Here is a 23,273-nt window from a genome sequence, read left to right as displayed (position 1 = left end):
ACCTGTATCTGAATATGGGAAAACATTTTTTGTCGCTTCCCTCAGTGAAAGCCAGGATCGGCCACGGTGCCCACAGCAGTAGGAAATGTGGTTCAGGGCCCTTGGGCCCTTCCTAGAGCTCCAGTCACTAGAAAGAGACCCTCAACTCCAAGGCCTGAGGCCCTTGAGCGCTGCCTGCCTGGAAGCCCCCTGATTCCCGAGGCCAGAAACGGGAAGAGGGCAGAACTGAGAACAGGAGGAGAGGAGAGCGCTCAGGGGCCTGAGAGGGCGTCCCGCACACCGGTGGGAAGTGGCCGCCTGAGCGTCGGACCTCCAAGAGCCCTTGATCGCCTCTGACGGGAGCAACCCGGGCTTGGGGGCAGCCTTCCCACCCAGGGCAGTCAGAGGACGCGGATGTGTGAGGAAGAGGAAAGCAGGGAGGGCGGGTGCAGCAGGGGCAGCAGAGGGTGGGAGTCGGAAAGAGACTGAAAAGCCGGAACGTTATTTGGTGGCCACAGGCCGCGAGCCGCTCCCGGCCCTCCCCGACCTCACCCCGCCCCCGACTCCCCCCACTCCCCCGCCCCCACTCCCCACCCCGCTGCACCGCAAGTGAGACGGTCCCCGCGACGCTCACCGAATCCCACCCGGACCCTGAAACCGCCCCAGGCTCCCGGCTGAGGACCTCAATGAACGCCACTCACCAGCGGCGGTAGCCGGGAGCACAGAAAGGGCAGCACTGGCTAGAAACGGCAGGACAAGGAGTAGCGCCATGGCCCAGACCTTGTCAACCTCCCAGAGGCCCCGGGACAGCAGGCGAGCGGGCGGCACTGAGCTGGGCAGCGGCGGCGCACTGGCAGCGGAGACGGCCCGCACGGAGCTTTAAAAACTTGGCCCCGCCCCCGCCCCGTCCCCGTCCCAGTCCTCCCTCCTCCGAGCGGGGACCGCCCTCCGGCCGCTTCCGCTGCCTAGAAAAGCCTGGAGGCCAGAAAAGCCTTAGGATCCCCAGGAAGGTGAGACGGAGGGTAAGTGCAGACAAATGCCGAAGGGACAGGCTCTGAGCAGCAGAGAGTTAGGGCGCCCCCCCCACCAGAAGCGCCCAGATCACCGCCTCCCTCCTCTGCAAAAAGACTCCCTGCCCGCGACAGGGAAGGTCTCACAAGGCTGCTTCAGAGACACCCCACGTTTCCGGCCTTTCAGGGCTTCTTCCTTCAGGCACAACTTCTCTACCATAACCCCCTCCCTCCACCTTGCACAGCAGAGGTACTGGCAACAGTCCGCTGAGACCAGATTTGCAGATTTCAGCAGCTCTGCCTCTCAGAAGCCACTTGCCCAGATGAAGGACTCTTCCCCAGAGTTCAAACTCTTCTAGATGTTTCCACCATTATAATCTTCTCCTCCCACTGACTCCAAGACGGAGCCATGTGTCTTTTCCTGTGGCCTCTGCCTATAGGTGTCCACACTCTCCCAAGGCAGCCTCTTGATTCAGGCCCAATGAGGTGGCTCCCCACGATCGACCCCAACACCAACCTCTCCCAACTCCCTTTCCAACCTGCCTCAGGACAACTGCGCCTCTGGGCCCATCTGCCCCTCAAACCCAACAGATGTACAGGCAAACTCTAGCCCTCTCCCTGCACACCAGCCTCTCTCCCCCAAGTTCTCTTTAAGCATCACCAGCTTGGTCCCTTCTGATCCCCTTTCCCCTGCCTCTCATGGGCTCACAGTCAGCTCCTCCAACCCCTTTTCAGTCCCACTGCAGCTACCTTAGTCCAGGCTTTCATCTACCTCAGCCTAGAGAACTGCAAAGGCTTCCTAAACACCTGCCTGTCGCCAGTTATAACCATAAGGCCCCAGCCATCCACAGCTGCCCCATCTGCAGAATTAACACATAAGGTCTCTACTCCACCATCAAAGCCTGCCGTTGCCACAACCAGCTGTCTGGCATCATCTTCCACTTCTCTGGTGACATCTCCCCTGGGTTGCAGTAAAAGTGGGCTCCCCCCATTTCCTTACCCTGTCCTATCAGGATGCCACTGCTTACACATTCCCCTCTTATGGATTACTCTCCTCTGCCTTCCAGCCCATCGGAACTGCACATCCTAAAAGATCTCTTTTACATAGTGGGATTGGTGGCACAACCTCTGGATTATACTAAACACCACTTAACTGTAACTTTAAAAGGGTGAATTATGTGATATATGAATTATACTTCAATAATACTGTAATAACAATAATGCCGTCCTGAAGGCCTCCTTCTACTGAAAGCTGTGACTTATCCCCAGCACTCATCTCTTAGTCTCTGGAATACCTACACCATGGTCCTCAAACTCAGCTGCTTATTAAAACCAGCTGGAGAGTTTTCACTGTCTGTATGTTCAGGCAGTGGCCAAAACCAATTGAATTAGTATCCCTTGGGTTGGACTTAGACCTTCATATCTTTTAAAGCTCCCTTGGTGATTCCAATGTATTGGCAAATTTTAGAACCACTGGTCTAGGCCATGGTTTGAACCTCCCTGATGGTACCAGGTGTGCCCTCCCTTGAACCCTATCTTACCATCTTATACTCCTCCCGTTAGACAATGAGCCACTCCAGTAGCAGGAACTGTGTTCATTTCATCTTTGTCTCCCCTGCAAATGCTTTCTCACATTGAACTCCGCCTGTCACTACTAGCCATTCCACTAAGACCCCTACCCTACACTTTTTCTGTGGCTGGAAATCTCATGCATCACAAAGTTTTAACCATTTCTTAGATTTCACATCCATTTTTATTAATTACTTTGAGCATCATAATTTATTTAGCCATTCAGGGATTGGGTCCTGCTCATTCTCAGAGAGAATCTTTTCACTTCTAAAGATAGCAAGAATAGTGAGATGCAGAGAGGCAGGTAGAACCCAGCTCTCCTGACAGCTGGGCCCAAGCCCTTTCCTCCATGATGTCAACTCCTTAGAGGACTTCTTAGGTGTGCAAATCCAGCAAACCGTCTCATTCAGCTCACCCCCACCCTCCCAAAAGACTTTTAATACTTTAACGCTAATATGCTAGGTTTGTTGCACAGCATTTGGAGACGATTGTAACTAGAGATAAAGCCAATCCTACTCATTCTGGGGGTGGAAGAGGCCCTGATGGTATAGGGCTCAGGGTCAGGGTTGCTCCCTGGATCTAGATTTGGCTGCCTCGCCCCCCAACACACCGGCCCCCCGCCCAAGCTTCCCAGGTTGTCTTTTGTACAAAGTGTGTTCCCTCCACCCCACCCTGCTTCCAGCCCCCTCTGCTCTGCCCCATGAAAGACGTTTTCTCCCTCCACTCTCACCTTTGTACCCCTGGACTCACCCGCACAGCGGCATCTTTCTCTCTGCAGACCTCTGGCGCCACTGCTGGGTCCGGAAAAGGAACCTAAACCACCCAGCGCGGATGCTCGCAGAACCCAAGGCGGGGCTCGCAGGAGGGCCCTAAAGTTTTCTCTGCTGGACCAGAGTTTACAGTGAGGACTGGAAATCACCCGTCCCCCAAACCCTGGGCTGAAGGAAATAAAAGTCGTCCACGGATTTAAAAGCAGAATAAAGGAACTTATGTGCAGGCTGGGAGGGGAGCGAGCTGCATTTAGGTTTCTGGTTCTCAAACTGCCGCTTGAGAAAATGAAGACCTATGTGGTCCTCGGAAATTCCGAGTTGGTAGATCCGGAGGGGGATCTGGAATCCGACTTATTTTAAACAAGGTCTTGGTTGATTCTGAGGCGTGTGAATAGGGAAATGCTTCTTCCAGCCCCGCCCCACCCCGCCCCGGGCCCCCCGCTGTTAGATTCTAAGAACCAAAAACCAGGAAGCAGACGGCCCCGCTAAGGATCTAGGAAATACCCACCGAGAATGTTCCTTCTTCTGTGGGGAACATAATTTAGAGCTGGTGTGACTTCCTTCAAAGACTGGAGTGACTTCACTAAAGGACACAGTAACAGCGGGTCCAGGCACAGCTTACAAACTGCTCGGGCGAGCACCCACTCCCCTGTCCGCCCGCATCTGGCCTGAGGTGGACAGAGTCACCTGTGTTCACCGTGGGGCTCGAATGTGCAGGGGACAAGATGCAAAGAAGAGACCGGGAAAAGGAGGGCAGGAAGGGAGAAAGGGTTGAAGAAAGGAAGAGAGAAGATGAAAAAGGGTGGGAAAATCTACAGGGGAAATAAATTTTAAAATATATTTTTATTATTTCTAACTTATATTTAGTTCTGTCATTTATTAAAATTTTACCATAACTGTTTGATCTCCCTCTGAATACATAAAAGATGGCTATCATCGTTATTGCTGAACTACCTGAGAGCAAGTTGCAAACCTTAGGACTCCTTACCTCCAGATGTGCAGGGTGTAGCTCTTAGCAACAAGAACAAGGTGTTTTGTTTGTTTTGTTTACCTAACCAAAGTACAGATTCCAAAGAGAATAATAGTTTTAAAACCAACTTGGTTGGGGCATACTTTACATACAACCTATATTTCTTTTTCCTCTTGAATATTTTATATAGATCATTAGGTTTCCTTGAAGGTTTGGTAGGACTTAATCTCTAAAACATTCTGGATAAGGTTGAAGGGAAACAATTTTTATAACTGCTTTAACTTATTGACTTGTACTAAGTCTTTTCCATTGACATAAATTTCTTCAGTTTTAAGATTGTTTAAATCTCTCCTTTGTCTGCAGTGACATATCTCAGACAACTATGTTTTGTTCTTAATTTTGCCTATTTTCTCTTTTTAAAATAACTATTTCAATTCAGTATTTTACTTGGTTTTCTTCTTATAAATCCTCAACTGATACTATTTATTTATTTACTTATTTTTGGCTGCGTTGGGTCTTTGTTGCTGCACGCGAGCTTTCTCTAGTTGCTGAGAGCGGGGGCTACTCTTCCTTGAGGTGCGCGGGCTTCTCGTGGTGGCTTCTCTTGTTGTGGAGCATGGGCTCTAGGGGCGCGGGCTCAGTAGTTGTGGCGCACGGGTTTAGTTGCTCCGCGGCATGTGGGATCCCCCCAGACCGGGACACGAACCCGTGTCCGCCGCATCGGTGCGCCACCAGGGAAGCCCCAAAGTGATGCTTTTAAAGGTGAAGTCCAATGGAATATACTCAGCCATAAAAAAGAGTAAAGTAATGTCATTTTCAGCAGCATGGATGGCCCTAGAGATTATCATACTAAGTGAAGTAAGTGAGACAGAGAAAGACAAATATCATATGATATCACTAATATGTGGAATCTAATTTTAAAAAAAGATACAAATGAACTTATTTACAAAAGAGAAACAGACTTACAGATATCAAAACAAACTTACAGGGCTTCCCTGGTGGTGCAGTGGTTGAGAATCTGCCTGCTAATGCAGGGGACACAGGTTTGAGCCCTGATCTGGGAGGATCCCACATGCTGCGGAACAACTAGGCCCGTGAGCCACAACTACTAAGCCTGCATGTGTGGAGCCTGTGCTCCGCAACAAGAGAGGCTGCGATAGTGATAGGCCCGCGCACCGCGATGAAGAGTGGCCCCCACTTGCCACAACTAGAGAAAGCCCTCGCACAGAAACGAAGACCCAACACAGCAAAAATTAATTAATTAATTAATAAACTCCTACCCCCAACATCTTCTTTAAAAAAAAAAACAAAAAACAAACTTACAGTTACCAAAAGGGAAACGTGGGGGAGAGGGATAAATCAGGAGCTTGGGATGAACACACACACACTACTATGTATGAGATAGATAACCAACAAGGACCTACTGTATAGCACAGGGAACTCTGTTCAATATTCTGTGATAACCTATAAGAGAAAAGAATCTAAAAAAGAAAGAATATATGTATATGTATAACTGAATCACTTTGCTGTACACTTGAAACTAACACAATACTGTAAATCAACTATACTCCAATAAAATAAAAATATTAAAAAAAAAATCAAGAAGTCATACCATCTCCCTCTTCTGCTCAAAACTATCTTCTAACTCCCATCTCCCTCAGAGCAAACGTCAAAACCCTTCCAGCATCCTCCAGGCCTTACATGGTCTGGCTGTACCTCTGATCTCATCTCAATTAATCTCTGCTCCTGCCATACTGGCCTCCTCACTTTAACTGGGACACACAGACATGCTCCTGCCCTGGTGCATTTGCCTGGAGGTTCCCTCTGCCTGGAAAGAACCTCCTCCAGACATCCTCAGGGATAATTCCTCATGTCCTTCAAATCTTTCCTCAAAGGTCACCTTCCCAGTGAGGACCTCCCTGACCACCCTAGTAAAACACCCATTTTCCCTGTCCCCGTACTCACACTCTGGATCACCTTCTCCACTGCATCTTTTCCACTGTACGTATCCCCTTGTAACAGAACACTTTCCTTATTTACTATGCTGATGGCACATAGTCTGTCTCTTCCCACTAGAATACATGCTCCACAAGGCCAGCAATTTTTCTGTTTTTACTTCAATGTTTCCCAGATGCAAAATACTGTGTCATATATCTGGCACACAACTGTATCAGTTGAGTGAATGTTCAATGTAAAGCACCTCCCTATTCTAGAGACAGTATCTTTATTAACGTGACCTCAGGCCAAATGCTGTTTTGTGGCAGCTACAGAACAACATCTACTCACATTGACATCAGTGCTGCCGGTGTTTGTCTCACAAGTGCTGTTCTCCCCTTCCCACCAACCAACCCTCCTCTGCACTGCCTCACACAAGTATATTTTTCTTTTCAGAAAACAATGACCCTTGACTTATGGGTCCTATTTTCCAACCAAATATAAACCTAAATTAGACTCTGCTTTACTTTTTTTTTTTCCTTCTTTTTTTTGGCCACACAGGGTGTGGAACTTCCCTGACCAGGGATCAAACCCAAGCCCCCTGCAGTGGAAGAGCAGCATCTTAACTAACGGACCACCAGGGAAGTCCTAGACTCTGCTTTATAAATCCATGAGTTTGTACTGGAGCCAGCACTGGGATTACTAGAGCTAAGGGCAGGGAGAGTGGGTAGGCGAGCAGAGCAGAATTCCGACAGGAACTTACCTAAGACGAGACATTATGGTTTCCCGCCTTTCTGCTAATTCCAGAATCTGGATCCTTTGAGAAGGTTGGGGGAAATATGGAAAGAACAATCAAACCCTAGACAAAGGGCAAGAGCTGGATGAATCTGAAAATCCACCTCTGGACACCACAGACTCTCCCGTGTGCAGGGGCAGCCTTGGGCCTTGTGGGGACCACGACAGGCCAAACGACTCCTCCAGCTGTCAGAGGTGGGGGACACCCAGAGGAGAATAAAACACAAACTCAGGCAAGAACCTCTAAAGAAACAAAGAAACAACAAATAACACCCAAAAGATAGGGGCTGAGGACTGGACACAGGCCTGAGCCGAGGCTCACCTGGTGACTTCTTCTGAGATCACAGCTGCTGGTGGGACAAAGTTCTGAAGAGACAAGGACAAAAGAGCTGAGAAGATGTGACCAGGAGTGACCACCTCAAAGCCCAAGATGCAGTGAGCACGGAATGGGCTCAGGCCGCGTCCACGCTCAGCTCCTCACAGCCTCCTCCTGTCCCACCTGCAGCAGACAGAGCACAGCAAGCACACGGATTCTGGAAGGGTCTCAGTGCTTCCATTTATTTCCTCTCTCAAACTTCAGGAATCCTCTCCTTATTATCCCATCAACCCCTCATGGCAGGAATTAGAAAAAACAAAATTCATATACAGATTTTATTTCCAACAGGCAAGTTAAGACATTATTATTCAGTGCACCACGAAGTTAAGACAGGGATGGAGGTGGCCCAGCCCTGCCTCTGCTGGAACAGGAACACAGGTCAGGGTGGGGAGGAGTCGTGGTGGGCAGGGGTGGGCCAGTCTCCCCACTTCCTCACATTATGCTACGAGGAACACAGACACATTCAGATGCAGCTGCAGAAAGAGGAGTCACGGGATCTGAAGCCACATAGTGGGACCGTGCATCACTCAGTCCCCACGAGGCTGCTGCCTCACACTGTGAAAGAAAATAATCATGAACAAATTCAGGTCAGTCATGTAAGTGCTGACCTTCCCAACAGCCCCTCACATGCTCAAATGTCCCATTCAAAGCTCCCCACCACCCGGGGCATTTCCTCCGCCCCAACACCTCTCCCAGTCAGGCCCTCCAGGGTCTCACCTTTAGGATCCGTGAGAGACACATCAGAGCCCTGGGCACTGTCGCTGCCTGGGGGAGAACAAAACCAGGACGTGGTCAGAACCCACAGGAGAGAAACTAGAGAAGGAACTTTAGGAGGGTGAGCCCCCCACCATGGCCTCTTGTCTGCACCCTCACAAGGGTCTCAGGAATCACAGCCCCTCCACACTTACTTGCAGCCTGAGCGTAGCTCCCTCCTTTTTCACCTGTAAGAAGAAAACCTCACGTGAGAGGCCAGGGAGAAGACTGAGCTGAGATCCTAGAGGAACCCCCTTGTCCTGGACTGCAGAGAATTTTCCGGAACTGTAACCAAAAATCCAGGACAGGATCAGGAACATGAAGAAAGGAGATATGGGGGGAGTGGACCAGCTGCCCTCCTGGGAGTCTGCCCTTAGCGGGACCTTCCCCCTCTGACCTTCAAGTGCTGAGAAACAGGCCCTCAACTGGAATTATGAAGGTGAAAAATCTGTCTTTAATTTTCATATGTACTTTACGAAAGGGTAAGTGTTAGCACTCAGCTCCATATTCCACATGTGTGTGTAGGGTACTTTCCAGTAATGAGGCAGGCAAACATCTACCTGGGCTTGAACCCCCCAGTGAGACAAGAAACCTCAGATCCCTCCCTCCCTTCCCTACCTGAGTGCTTCTTCCTCCAGATCACAGCTCCAGCCACCACGGCTCCAGTGACCACCAAGAGAACCAGGCCAACAATGAGGGCCATGATGGGGACGGTGGACTGAGGAGGTTCTGTGGAGGAAAGGGAAGGGGCCCTGACCTCAGGCCTGAATCCCGACCTTGCTGAACGTGTCCAGAAAGGCTCCTGCTTTATCTGAGAGGAAGCTCCACCCCACGTGTCCCTCCTTACCCCATCTCAGGGTGAGGGGCTCCTGAAGCCCCTCGTGCTGCACATGGCACGTGTATCTCTGCTCCTCTCCAGAAGGCACCACCAGGGCCACCCACTTCTGGAAGGTTCCATCCCCTGAAGGCCTGGTCTCCACAAGCTCCATGTCCTGGGTCTGATCCTCCCCATCACGCTGCCAGGTCAGTGAGATCTCCTTAGGGTAGAAGCCCAGGGCCCAGCACCTCAGGGTGACCTCACGGTCAGAGATGGGGTGGTGGGTCACGTGTGTCTTTGGAGGGTCTGAGGAGGAAGAATCAGAAAATTCACACTTAGTGTTACCTTCATGGGCCACTGAAGCAGCATCATGTGACCATCCTGAGAATGAACAGCACAACAGGTTTGAAAAGAAGCAGCAAAAACACCAGACACCAGCCTGGACTCCGGGGTATGGGAAAATCTCCCAGTCCTTGTCAAGTTCTATGATAAGGATGAAAGCCAAGGTAGGAGGCTCCATGTAAAGGGGAGAATACAGAGCAATGGTCCTGACTTTGGTGGAGGCTGAATGACTCAGAAAAGCTAGAGTCAGGCCTCCTAAGATGTTCTCAGGCTGAGAACAGGCCTTGAGAGAGAAAGTCATGGTTCACAAGATGGGGGTCAGGGTCAAAGGGCGCCACTGGTCAGTTATTTCAGGGCTGGTTTCCTGTTTCTTCCCCAAAGAGACTGGATTCCTTCACTGTCTTTCAGAGAAGTGAGGCCACCGGCGAGTCACTGTCTTGTACAGAATACGAAAACCTGGGCAGATTCCTCCCTCTCCCGACAAGAAGTTGGGGCAGTGTTCCCACAGGGACCCCATTTCCTCCCCTTGTGGGAAGCCAGCTCCAGCCCGAGGGGAGACCAGGGAGGCTCCGTGGCCCCTCGTACCTGCGCGCTGCAGCGTGTCCTTCCCGGTCTCCAGGTATCTGAGGAGCGCCTCTACGCATGCCCCATCCAGGTAGGCTCTGTGGCGCTCCGCAGCACCGGCTTTCTCAAACTTGCGCTTGGAGATCTGAGCCGCCGCGTCGGCCGCGGTCCAGGAGCTCAGGTCCTCGTTCAGGGCGATGTAATCGGCGCCGTCGTAGGCTAACTGTCTGTACCCGCGGAGGAGGCGACCGTCCGGCCCCACGTCGCAGCCGTACACCTCCTGGAGGGTGTGAGACCCTGACCCCGCCCCGACCAGCCGCAGCGATTAAACCCAAACTGAAAATGAAACCGGGTAAAGGCCCGCCGTTTCCTCCCGAGTCGCGGGGCCGGGCGGGTCCCGCAATGTTGGGGTGACCCTCGGACCCGGAGACGCGGGGCGACGCCGGCCCGTCCCTGGGGATGGGGGTCGTGACCCGGACCCGGGCCCGCGTCGCTCACCGGCCTTGCTCTGGTTGTAGTAGACGCGCAGGTTGTTCAGGTTCACTCGGTAAATCTGTGCGGCGTCCTTGGAGATCCGCGTCTCCTCTTCCCAGTACTCCGGCCCCTCCTGCTCCACCCACGGCGCCCGCGGCTCCTTCCTCGGATTCGGGGCGTCGCTGTCGAACCACACGAACTGCGTGTCGTCCACGTAGCCGACGGCGGTGAAGCGGGGCTCCCCGCGGCCGGGCCGGGACACCCCGGTGTGGAAATACCTCAGGGAGTGGGAGCCTGTGGGCGGGGAGGGGCGAGATCCGGTCCGACCCTCCTCCCGGTGCGGGTCCCTGGGTCCGGGAGGGGGGAGGCGAAGAGGGGCTCGTGAGACGGAAAAGGTGTGGAGGTCGGAGAAGGGCCGGCACCCCGGGGGGAGAGAAGAGGGGGCGGGAAGCAAGGGAGGGACAGGCGGGGACCGGGGTGAGGGGGCGGGTCTGGACCGGGGGTGGGGGGGCGGAGGCGTAGCTCCTTCCCTGGGAGTCCTGACCCCCGACCCCCGGGGTCTCCTCGCTCCTCCCCGCAGAGGCCGTTCCCTCCCGACCCCGCACTCACCCGCCCAGGTCTCGGTCAGAGCCAGGGCCCCGGAGAGGAGCAGGAGGAGGGTTCGCGGTGCCATGACCCACCACCTCGGCGTCTGAGGCGAAACTGCGTGCGGCGGGTCGGTGGAGACTTTATAACCGGGAACCGCGGGGACGCTGATTGGCTTCTCCAGAAACCGGACACGCAATGGGAGTGAGGACTGGGGCGTCGTCATGAGTATCCAGTCAGGAGGGTTCGACACAGGCTGAGAGAGAGAAAGTGAAACTCAGGGGAGTTGAAGAATCCCCAACACTGAGCGTCCCCGCCCCAGACACCGCCCTGAGAGAGACCCAGTGAGCCACACTCGAGTTCTGGCCCTGAGTTCTTGCCCTGAGTTCTTGCCCTGATCCCGCTCCTCCTGCAGCGAATGCTCTTCGTCACATTGTCTCTCTGAGTCCTGGCCCAGGGGCTGTCTGAGGAAACCAAGAACCCATGCCCAGATTGGGCTCAGCCAGTTTTTCCTCCAGTGTTCTTTCGAAACCATCGTGGCTGAACAGGACCATCTGCCTCTCACCCCTTATCTCTCACCCCTTGGACTCTTCTAGAAGAAAACTCACCCGCCAGGGACCTTGATGCCAGAGAGTGAGGTCTCTCTGGGAATGGAGGTGGAGGAACAGGGGTTTTGTGCTTTAAACCTGGAGAAGTTGTGCCTGAAAACACCAGATAGAGATTCCCATATGGATCGGATAGTTTCCTTTGTGTTTGTTAACTATAGCGGGGAGCACAATCTTTATGATCCGCAAACATCAGGAATCTAATCTGTAAAACTGATTTTGGCCCTTACCAATACAGAAATGTGCCTAAATAGCACTGCCAATCATACTCACAAAGCTCCTAAATTTTACTTTCCCAAACCATGTGTCAGTGTCTCCTGTGTTGCTGTGTTTTAAAATTGTCTTCATTCCATATCCCTGAGTTTGTGTGAGTTGAAGAGGAGCAGAAAAATACCACCCCAAAATATACCATTCTGGCATACTGATTATTTTGAACTGAAGTTATGATGAAATAAAATTTATATTTTGGGGGCTTCCCTGGTGGCACAGTGGTTGAGAGTCCTCCTGCTGATGCCGGGGACATGGGTTCGTGCCCCGGCCCGGGAAGATCTCACATGCTGCGGAGCGGCTGTGCCCGTGAGCCATGGCCACTGAGCCTGCGCGTCCGGAGCCTGTGCTCCGCGATGGGAGGGGCCACAGCAGTGAGAGGCCCGTGTACCGCAAAAAAAAAAAAAAAAAATTAAATATTCTTTCAGGATTTTAAAAATCAAATACTGGAGTATGGTATATACACTTTAACCATACTAGATAATGCTATTTTGAGTTCCAAAGTGCTAGTACCCAACAAAACATTGTAAATCAACTATACTTCAGTAAAAACATAAATTTTTTAAAAAGTGCTAGTACCAACTTAAGCTTTTACCAGAAATGTGTAAGAGTTCATGGAGCTGATCTGTTTACTCTGAAAATGAAACTCAGCTTGGGACTTCCCTGGTGGTCCAGTGGTTAAGCATCCACCTTCCAATGCAGGGGACGCCCGTTCAATCCCTGGCTGAGAACTAGGATCCCACGTGCCACAGGGCAACTGAGCGTGCTACAACTACTGAGCCTGCACCACAACTAGAGAGCCCACACACTGCAACTACTGAGCCCTCACGCTCTGGAGCCCACGTGCCACAACTAGTGAGAAGGTTGCGTGCCACAACAAAGAGCCCGCATGCCACAACTAAGACACGACGCAGCCAGATAAATAAACAAATATTTTTTTAAAAGAAACAAACAAACTCAGCTTAAGGAAAGGAAATAGCAGTTGAAAGTCACTTACTTGTTTGCAGAATCACCCAGGCATTTTCTTTTCTTCCTTTATTTTACTTTTATTCCATATACCTTGGCATTATAATTTTAGCATATACAGATAATGCTTCCTTTCAGTTTTCAGTATAACCACATAGTATTATTTTATATGTTTGAAACATTCGATAATAAGAATAAAGGAAGGAGAGGAGAGAAGGAAGAAAGCAAGGGGGAAGGAGAAAAGACAAAAGAAAACAAAAGTAAAGGAATGAAGAGGGGAAAAAAAAGAGGAAGAGAGGAATTGGAAGTGAGGATAAATAACATTTTCAAGGTGAAAGGAGATAAAACAGATTTAGGCAATAACTATAGAGTAATAGAGACTTAAGAGAGCTTTGTTAGTTATCTACTGTTGTGTATCAAACTACTTCTAAACCTTAGCAGCTTAAAACAACAAACATCTATAGTTAGTCAGACAGAGAAAGACAAATATCATATGATATCACTTATATGTGGAACCTTAAGAAAATGATACAAATGAGCTTATTTACAAAACAGAAATAGACTCATGACATAGAAAACAAACTTCCGGTTATCAAAGGCAAAAGTGGGTGGGGGGAGATATAAATTAGGAGTTTGGGATTAACATATACACACTACTATAAATAAAATAGGTAAACAATGATCTAATAGCACAAGGAATTATATTCAATATCTTGTAATAACCTGTAATAGAAAAGAATCTGAAAATATATATCAATATATATGTATTTACTGAATCACTTTGCTGTACACTTGAAACTAACACAGCATTATAACTTAACTACACTTCAATTTTTAGAAAACCAAACATCTATCACCTCAAAGAGATAATACGAAACAAGCGAAATGGAACAGATGCTGGTAGAAGTTGGGTAAAGAGAAGGATTTTACAAGATGGAATAAGTAAATAGGTTGTTGGTATACAGATGGAAATTATTTTGTTAGTCCCAGTCCTCCAAGAAACAAATGCCAAAATAGGATTAAACTCAGCAGAATTTTATTAAACATCTGTCAGAGAATATGGAGAGGGAACCAGAAAAGATGAGAGAGCCAGCAGACCGAGATGCAACTCTGATCGCAAGTGATGAACAGAAGGAGAGCTTTCCTGGACTCTCCAAGACCATCAAAAACAATCTAAGCGAAGTTAAGCAAGGCCAGAGGGAGTCCTCAAGTCACAGTTGGTCATCAGAGGAGTCCCATGTCTCCCAGGAATGAGCCTCCCATGGTGTCCCTGCTGTGACCAGTTACTGTCTGGGAACAGCCCACAGGAAGCAGGGCCTCTGCACAAACGCTGTCATAGATTTCAGAGCACAGGAGCGTGGGTCCTGTGCCTTACCTGGGAGTGTGACCCAAACCTTCACACCTGATGGGTCTGGGCCTCTGGAAATCAAACACTTCTGTTATTGGACTTAATTACATCCCTCCCAACCAAATTCTTATGTTGAAGACCTAAAGACCAATGAGACTCTATTTGAAGATAGAGCCTTTAAGGAGGTAATTAAGACTAAACAAGATCATAAGGATGGAGCCCTAATATGATAGAACTGGTGTCTTTATAAGAAGAGCAAGAGGGCTTCCCTGGTGGCGCGATGGTTGAGAATCCGCCTGCCAGTGCAGGGCACATGGGTTCGAGCCCTGGTCCGGGAGGATCCCACGTGCCGCGGAGCAGCTGGGCCCATGAGCCACAACTGCTGAGCCTGCGCTCTGGAGCCCATGAGCCACAACTACTGAGCCCACACGCTACAATTACTGAGGCCCACTTGCCTAGAGCCCGTGCTCTGCAGCAAGAGAGGCCACCGCGATGAGAAGCCCGCACACTGCAATGAGGAGTAGCCCCTGCATGCTGCAACTAGAGAAAGCCCGCGTGCAGCAACAAAGACCCAACGCAGCCAAAAATAAATAAATTAATTTAAAGAAAAAAAAGAAGAGCAAGAGACACCAGAGATAGCCTTTTTGTTTTTCCTTTTCTTCTTTTTTTTTTTTGGTGGGGGTGGTGGTTTGGCCATGCCGAGTGGCTTGTGGGATCTTAGTTCCCCGACCAGGGATCAAACCCGGGCCCTCGGCAGTGAAAGTATGGAGTCCTAATCACTGGAACACCAGGGAATTCCGTCTCTCCCTTTTTCAATTCCCCTGTGCTCACAGAGGAAAGGCTGTGAGGTCACTGTCTGCAAGCCAGGAAGAAAGGCCCCACCAGACACTAACCCTGCTGGCATCTTGATCTTGGACTTCCAGCCTCCAGAACTGTGAGCAAATTAATTTCTGTTTTTAAGTATCCCAGCCGATGGTATTCTGTCATGACAGCTTGAGCAGCCTTTCTCAGGCTGGGTTGCTGCATTTGTCTGTTCAAATTACAGGGAACGTGAGAGAACCAGGAAGTGCCCAGTCTACCACCACTTCTGAATGGATTCCTCCTGCCCTCATTGTGTGGTAGTAGCTCCACCCCTTTCTGCAGATTAGGGTAAATTACTCCTTCCTCGAGAAGAGGGAACTCCTCTTCTTACCTGCTGGTCTCTGGGCACATGGAGTCCAAACTTCTCTGGAGGCAACAGTAATGTGTAGAGGCGTAGTTCCATGGTATCCTTGTGGTACACCTTATAAAAGTGCCCCTTTGGAGAACCAGGACCCCCAACCCTGTGGAGATGTGAAGGCAGGAAGTGTAAAATCCCCCCCGTGGGTGATTGAAAGTAATGGTAAATGGGGTGACACCTGTTTCCAAACCTTGGTCCTGGACCCACCTTATTTTCCTATTGAGAACATGGCACTATATAAAAGTCTCTGATTTAATAATACACTGTGTCCAGAAAGATGTATCCTCATCCCTTCTAGATGTTTCCTCAAAGATGGAGCTTTAGTTGCATCTTCAGAAGGCCTGTCCAGCATTCTGTGTGGCTGGCAGCCCCTGGGTGGTGCAAACTGTGATATGACCAGTGGATCTCATGGTCATGGCCCAGCCTGCACCTCCTTCACTGTGAAGTTGGCCCCTGGTCAGATACTCTGCTAAGAGCAATTCCAAGTCTGTGCATCAGGAATTTCAATGGCCACCACGTAGCGGTGCTGGCTAAAGTTCTGAGGACCGGAAAAGAAGATCCGTACACGGAATAGGTGTCTGTCCCAGTGAAGATGAACCTCTGGCCCTCCAAGGATGGAGGGGACAGAAAGCAAGTCAATTTGTCAATTAGCAGCTAGTTGGTCACTCAAGAGACAGTGCTATATCAGGGCCCGGTATTGGTCTCTAATGCTGACAAGTTGAACATTCAGGGGCAGGTGTCTGAATTCTAAAGTCAATGTTCACCCGCTCGATGTCCATGCCTCGGCCACAAGAATTCACTGTTGAAAATCTTTAAACTGTTGATACTAAGAAAGCCTTTGTGAGAAAGGAAAGCAGAAAAATGTTGAAAGTCCCTTCTTTTAATGGCCTCTTTTCCTCGCAAGGACACAAAACATCTTCCTCATCTCTGACTCACCTCTCCTCCTGGGGCATCCCACAGAGGATGGCAATGGCTGGGAAGTTTTGCTCCACTAGGAGGCGGGCCAGGGCAATGCAACGCTGCACAGACCTCAAAAGGATCATTACGTGTTGGGGGAGGGGTGTGGCGGTGAGAATGAGGGGATGTGGGCTCCCAGGCAGGCTGCCTTAAACTCCTTGAGCTCAAAGCCACCCTCAGACATGGCCCTGTCCACCAAAGGGCCCAGGAGCCAGCCCCACACACAAGTGCACAGGCACTAGACTTAAGATTCCCAGGGCCCTGGACCCAGCTTCCCGAAACCCCTGGACCCAGCTCCACCCATCACTGGGCAGGCATCAGCCCCAGGACACTCTGGGCCCCAGCACTATCCACCAGCAAGTCGATACCAGCCTCAGAACCAGCCTCACATACCAATCAGCAGGCTCCAACACCAGAACCCACTAAACCTCAACTCCCCCCACCAGTGAACGGATACCACCCCCAGGACCACCACAGCCCCGAGGCTGACAGGGCAGGACCCAGCCCACCTACCAGCAGGGCGATGCCAGCCCCAGGTCCTGCTGGGCCTCAGTGTCATCCACCAGCAATACAACACCAGTTCTGGGATACCTGGGCCCAGCAGCCAGAGAACCCAGGTCCTGGCTCTGCCTGCCAGTGGGCCAGCACTAGCCCCAGGGCCCAGTTTCACCCACTGGTGAGTGGGCACCAGCCCTGGGATCATCTGGACCCCAACCCCACCCACCAACAGGTGGACACTGGCCCAGGGACCAACATAGCCCCGCAGCCTGCATTGTCAGGACCCAACCAACACACCAGCAGGCTGGCACCAGTCCCGGGACTTCCTAAGCCCCAGCACTGCCCACCAGCAGGTCAACTCCTGCTCTGGGACATCTTGGGCCCATCAGCCTGCTGCCCTGAGATCCAGCCTCATCCACCAGCAAGCTGACACCAGCTTTGGGACCCCCAGGGTCCCACAATCAGAGACCCCAGGACCCAGCTCCACCTCCAGTGAGTGGGCACAAGTCCTGGGATCCCCCATGCCCCGGCCCCACCCACCAGCAGGCCAACACCAGCTTTGGGATACCTTAGACTCCTCAGCCAGCCACCCCAAGATTCAGCCCCACTCACCAGCAGACCAACACTAGATCCGGGAACCCGAACCCACAACCATACCCCCCCCGAACCTGGATCTGCCCACCAGTGAGCCAGCTTTAGCCCCAGGACCCCCTGGGATCCCACACAAGCTACCTCATGACCCAGCCCTGCCAAACAGCAGCCATCAGCTTCTGCACAAGGCAAGGCCTGGCAATCAACCAGACCAGGGGCCAGCCATGCCTACTAGATGGTCCACAGTAGTAAGCCCACCACAACAGAAGGACTCACACAGCCCACAAAGGGGGCACCCCTAGAGCATATAGCTCTGGTGACCAGAGAGGAGTGTACAGCTGGGATGCATAATGTCTCCTACAAAAGGCCACTTTTCCAAGATCAGGAAATGTAACCAATCTATCAGATACATAGAAACAAAAACAGCAAGTTAGCCAAAATGAGGCAACAAAGGAGACTAGAAATCAACTACAAGAAAAAATCTACAAGAAACACAAACACATGGAAGCTAAACAACATGCTAATGGATCACTGAAGAAATCAAAGGAGAAATTTAAAAATACCTAGAAACTACTGAAACAAAAACACAATGATCCAAAATCTATGGGACACACAGAACTGGAACAAATAATCCTAAAATTTATATGGACCACAAAAGACCCGAAACTGCCAAAGCAATCTTGAGAAAAAAGATTAAAGCTGGAAGTATCATGCTCCCTCATTTCAGATTATTCTGCAAAGCTACAGTAATCAAAACAGCATAGTACTGGCACAAAAACAGACACATAATAAACTCACACATCTAGTCAGTTAATCTACAACTAAGGAGGCAAGAATATACAATGGAAAAAAGACAGTCTCTTCAACAAGTGGTGATGGGAAAACTGACAGCTACATGTAAAAGAATGAGATTAGAAAATTTCCTCATACCATATATAAAAATAAACTCAAAATGGATTTAAGACCTAAATGTAAGACCTGAAACTATAAAAATCCTAGAAGAGAAGACAGGCAGAACACCCTCCGACATAAATAGCAGCAATATTTTTTCAGATCTGTCTCCTAAGGCAAAGGAAACAAAACAAAAGCAAAAGTAACCATGTGGGACCTAACTAAACTCTCATAAGCTCTTTTGTTTTTTTTTTTTTTGGTCACGCCGAGTGGTGGCAGTGAAAGCAACGAGTCCTAACCACTGGACTGCCAGGGAATTCCCAAAACTCATAAGCTTTTTTTTTTTTTTTTTAATATTTATCTATTTAGCTGCGCCATGTCTTAGTTGCGGCACGCCAGATCTTCAGTCTTCATTGTGGCATGCGGGATCTTTAGTTGAAGCATGCGGGATCTTTAGCTGCAGCATGCGAACACTTAGTTGCAGCATGTGGGATCTAGTTCCCCGACCAGGGATCGAACTCAGGCCCCCTGCATTGGGAACACAGAGTCTTAGCCACTGGACCACCAGAGAAGTCCCAAAACTCATAAGCTTTTATTAAAAATATTATTTATTTTTGGCTGCATTGGGTCTTCATTGCTATGTGAGGACATTCTCTAGTTGTGGCGAGTGGGGGCTACTCTTCGTTGTGGTGCACGGGCTTCTCTTTGAGGTGGCTTCTCTTGTTGTGGAGCACGGACTCTAGGTGTGTGGGCTTCAGTAGTTGTGGTACATAGGCTCAGTAGTTGTAGTTCACGGGCTCTAGAGCCCAGGCTCAGTAGTAGTGGCACATGGGCTTAATTCCTCTGCAGCATGTGGGATCTTCCCAGACCAGGGCTCGAACCCATGTCCCCTGCATTGGCAGGCAGATTCTTAACCACTGCGGCACCAGGGAAGTCCAAAATTCATAAGCTTTTGCAGAGGAAATGAAACCATCAACAAAATAAAAAGACAAACTAACGAATGGGAGAAAATATTGATATGACCGATAAGGGGTTAATATATAAAACATAAACAGCTCATACAACTCAACATCAAAAAAACAAACAACCCAATTAAAAAATGGTCAGAAGACCTGAATAGACATTTTTCTAAAGAAGACATACAGATGGCCAACAGGCACATGAAAAGATGTTCAACACTGCTAATCATAAGAGAAATGCAAATCAAAACCATCATGAGCTATCACCTCATACCTGTCAAAATAACTATTATCAAAAAGTCAAGGGGGGCCTTCCCTGGTGGCGCAGTGGTTGAAAGTCCGCCTCAACATGGGTTCGTGCCCCGGTCCGGGAAGATCCCACATGCCGCAGAGGGGCTGCGCCTGTGAGCCATGGCCGCTGAGCCTCCGCGTCCGGAGCCTGTGCTCCGCAACGGGAGAGGCCACAACGGTGAGAGGCCCGCGTACCGCAAAAAAAAAAAAAAAAAAAAAAGTCAAGGTCTTCCCTGGTGGCGCAGTGGTTAAGAATCTGCCTGCCAATGTAGGGGACATGTGTTCGAGCCCTGGTCTGGGAAAATCCCACATGCCGCGGTGCAACTAGGCCCGTGAGCCACAACTACTGAGCCTGCGCGTTTGGAGCCTGTGCTCCGCAACAAGAGAGGCCACGATAATGAGAGGCCCGCGCACTACGATGAAGAGTGACCCCGCTTGCCGCAACTGGAGAAAGCCCTTGCACAGAAACGAAGACCCAACACAGCCAAAAATAAATAATTAAATAAATAAATAATTAAAAAATAAAGTCAACAGGGCTTCCCTGGTGGCGCAGGGGCTAAGAATCTGCCTGCCAATGCAGGAGACACAGGTTCGTGCCCTGGTCAGGGAAGATTCCACATGCCGTGGAGCAACAAAGCCCATGCGCCACAACTACTGAGCCTGTGCTCTATAGCCTGTGCTCCGCAACAAGAGAAGCCACTGCAATGAGAAGCCCGCGCGCTGCAATGAAGAGTAGCCCCCCGCTCGCCACAACCAGAGAAAGCCCGCACGCAGCAACGAAGACCCAACGCAACCAAAAGTAAATAAACAAATAAATAAATGTTTTTTAAAAAGTCAATAGCTAATGTTAGTGAGGATGTGGAGAGAAGGGAACACTTGTATGCTGTTGATCGGAATGTAACTTGGTACAGCCACTGTGGAAAAGAGTATGGAGTTTCCTGAAAAAGCTAAAAATAGAACTACCATGTGGGGACTTCCCTGGTGGCACAGTGGATAAGACTCCGAGCTCCCAATGCAGGGGGTCCGGGTTTGATCTCTGGTCAGGGAACTAGATCCCACATGCATGCCACAACTAAGAGTTTGCATGCCACAACTGGGGAGCCCGTGTGCCACAACTAAGGAGCCCGTGAGCCGAAACTAAGGAGCCTGCCTGCCGCAACTAAGACCCAGCGCAACCAAATTAATTATGTTTTTTAAAAAAGAAGATGAAAACACTCAATGCTCTGTGGTGACCTAAATGGGAAGGAAATCCAAGGAATAGGGGATATATATATACATGTGGTTGATTCACTTTGCTGTACAGCAGAAACTAACACAACATTGTAAAGCAACTATACTCCAATTTTAAAAAAAAAGAAAATGAAAACACTAATTCAAAAGGATACATGCACCCCAATGTTCATAGCATCACTATTTACAATTGCCAAGATATGGAAGCAAGCTAAGTGTTCATCAACAGATTAATGGAATACTATTCAGCCATTAAAAAGAATGAAAATTCGCCATTTACAACAACATGGATGACCCTGGAGGGTATTATGTTTAGTGAAATAAGTCAGAGAAAGACAAATACTGTACGTTATCACTTATATGTAGAATTAAAAAAATTAAACGAATGAATATAGCAAAACAGAAACAGCAGGTATAGAAACAAACTAGTGGGTACCAATGCAGAGAGGGAAACGGGGAGGGGCAAGATAGGGGTAAGGGAATAAGAGGTACAAACTACTATATATAAAATAAATAAGCTACGAGGATGTATTATACAGCAAAGGAAAAATAGCCGCTACTTTGTAAAAACTTTAAATTGAGTATAATCTATAAAAATTATGGATCACTATGTTGTACACCTGAAACTAACATAATATTGTAAATCAACTATACCTCAATAAAATTTTTTTTATTTAAAATAAATGCAGGGCTTCCCTGGTGGTGCAGATGTTAAGAATCCTCCTGCCAATGCAGGCGACACAGTTTCAAGCCCTGGTCTGGGAAGATCCCATATGCCACAGAGCAACTAAGCCCATGCACTGCAACTACTGAGCCTGCGCTCTAGAGCCCAAGAGCCACAACTACTGAGCCCACGTGCCGCAACTACTGAAGCCCACGCGCCTAGAGCCCATGCTCCGCAAAAGAGAAGCCATTGCAATGAGAAGCCCACACACAGCAACAAAGAGTAGCCCCTGCTCGCTGCAACTAGAAAAAAGCCCACGCACAGCAACGAAGACTCAATGCAGCCAAAAATAAATAAATAAAAATAATTTTAAAAGTACTACTAGACATAAAACTTATTATATAAAGAAAGACTATTAGATACAGGAATAACAAAAATAAATACACACAGTAACAATCCAGGTTTACATTTATCTATCTTCATCCCTTCATTTCCATGACTATGAGATCCACAGCTCATCCAATAGATTTGAACTGATCCAAATACCAGCTTTTTCTTTAGTTCTCACAGACGAACAAAGCGAAATCCACAGACTCTATTATAATTCACGACTTAGGACTGCACACTGCAAGTTATTGGATGTTAGTCCATTTTGGAGTTCATAACCTGAAACAGAAACTCAGAGGGTTGGGACCTCCCTGGTGGTCCAGTGGTTAAGACTCCATGCTCCCAATGCAAGGGGCCCAGGTTCAATCCCTGGTTGGGGAACTAGATCCTGCATGCCGCAACTAAGATCCCACATGCCTCAAGTAAGACCCAGCACAGCCAAATGAATAAATAAAAAAAAAAATAAAAATTAAAAAAAAACCTCAGATGGTTGAAATGTCTAATTTTCAGGAAGGATACTTCATTATTTTTGCATCATTTAGATTGTCTTACACAAGTTTTCTTAACAGCTGCTAATCTTGCTTTTAATTTATAAATGTGGTTAGTTTCACTTCAATGTTGAATGTTGTGGGCTGTTTAATCGTATACTAGTTTCCCTTAACTGTAACAACAGTAGTTTGGGCCTCTTATATCCCAATAAGTAGGACTTTAGCCTGTGCATACATTGCAGTTCAAAAATGAACCATGTATAACCCTATCACCGAGAGACAAGAAGGAAAGCTGCTCTCCTCCAAAATTTTAGAGGGATTCTTTTTCTACTGAAAAATGGGAACCTGCCAGCTAATGGGGAACGTGAGGTCTCTGACCTCATCTAAAGGTGCTTCAGCCCTTCAAGTTCAAAAACGATTGACCTGCAGGAAGGTCTTCCTCTCTGGTTCCTGGACCCCCACACCATGGAAGAGGCCATCTTCCCTCCGAATTCAGTGTGATGTCCTCCATGGTTTGATGGGAGGGCTCACCAGTTCAACAAAGCTTGAAACCGGTACCAGTGTATAGCGCCCAGACTTACCAGAGAAGGCAAACACTGAAGATGTGCAATGTACAGCAGGGACAAGGAAAAAGGTCCCTCTGGGCCAGCAAGAAGAGGAAAGAGAAACAGAGGGAGAAGCAATACTTGAGGTCAATGGGTATGAGCTTTCAAGTCAGGTAGACCTGGGGGTGAATCTTCCTGGCTTTTCCACCAACCAGCTGTGGAGCCTTGAGCACATCCGGCCCAGAGCAGGCCCCAGCCCATACTTACTGAATTGAGTGCTGAACGAAATTCTCTGACCATTTCCTCATCTGCCAACCAGTAATGCAATTCCTACCTTGCAGATTTGAGAGGAGTGAGAAAACACACAGTGCTAAGAAAAACAGACACAAGACATGCAGTAGGCTGGGGACCAGGGTTCTAAAGCAAGT

The 23,273-nt window shown here is 49.1% G+C and overlaps 1 protein-coding gene across 2 annotated transcripts; it reads right to left on the bottom strand.

Moving 5' to 3' along the window:
• Positions 1–7,665: 7,665 nt before the first annotated feature.
• Positions 7,666–23,160, bottom strand: LOC101271749 (BOLA class I histocompatibility antigen, alpha chain BL3-7-like). 2 transcript variants are annotated; one of them, XM_004286619.4, is made up of 9 exons: positions 23,113–23,160; positions 10,964–11,195; positions 10,379–10,648; positions 9,902–10,177; positions 9,005–9,280; positions 8,776–8,886; positions 8,313–8,345; positions 8,122–8,169; positions 7,666–7,959 (listed from the first exon to the last, which is right to left on the bottom strand). In XM_004286619.4, exons 1-9 carry the CDS (start codon positions 23,143–23,145, stop codon positions 7,955–7,957), a joined length of 1,284 nt encoding a protein of 427 aa, XP_004286667.3. In that variant the 5' UTR covers positions 23,146–23,160; the 3' UTR covers positions 7,666–7,954. The 2 variants fall into 2 exon arrangements, with proteins under 2 accessions (XP_004286667.3, XP_049571647.1); XM_049715690.1 differs by lacking the exons at positions 7,666–7,959; positions 8,122–8,169 and having other exon boundaries at positions 8,312–8,442.
• Between the last annotated feature and the right edge of the window lie 113 nt (positions 23,161–23,273).

This window comes from Orcinus orca, chromosome 10, assembly GCF_937001465.1.
Source record: "Orcinus orca chromosome 10, mOrcOrc1.1, whole genome shotgun sequence".
Taxonomy (NCBI): domain Eukaryota; kingdom Metazoa; phylum Chordata; class Mammalia; order Artiodactyla; family Delphinidae; genus Orcinus; species Orcinus orca.
Note: the sequence above shows the minus strand (reverse complement) of the source record. Positions and strands in the feature narration are given on the sequence as shown.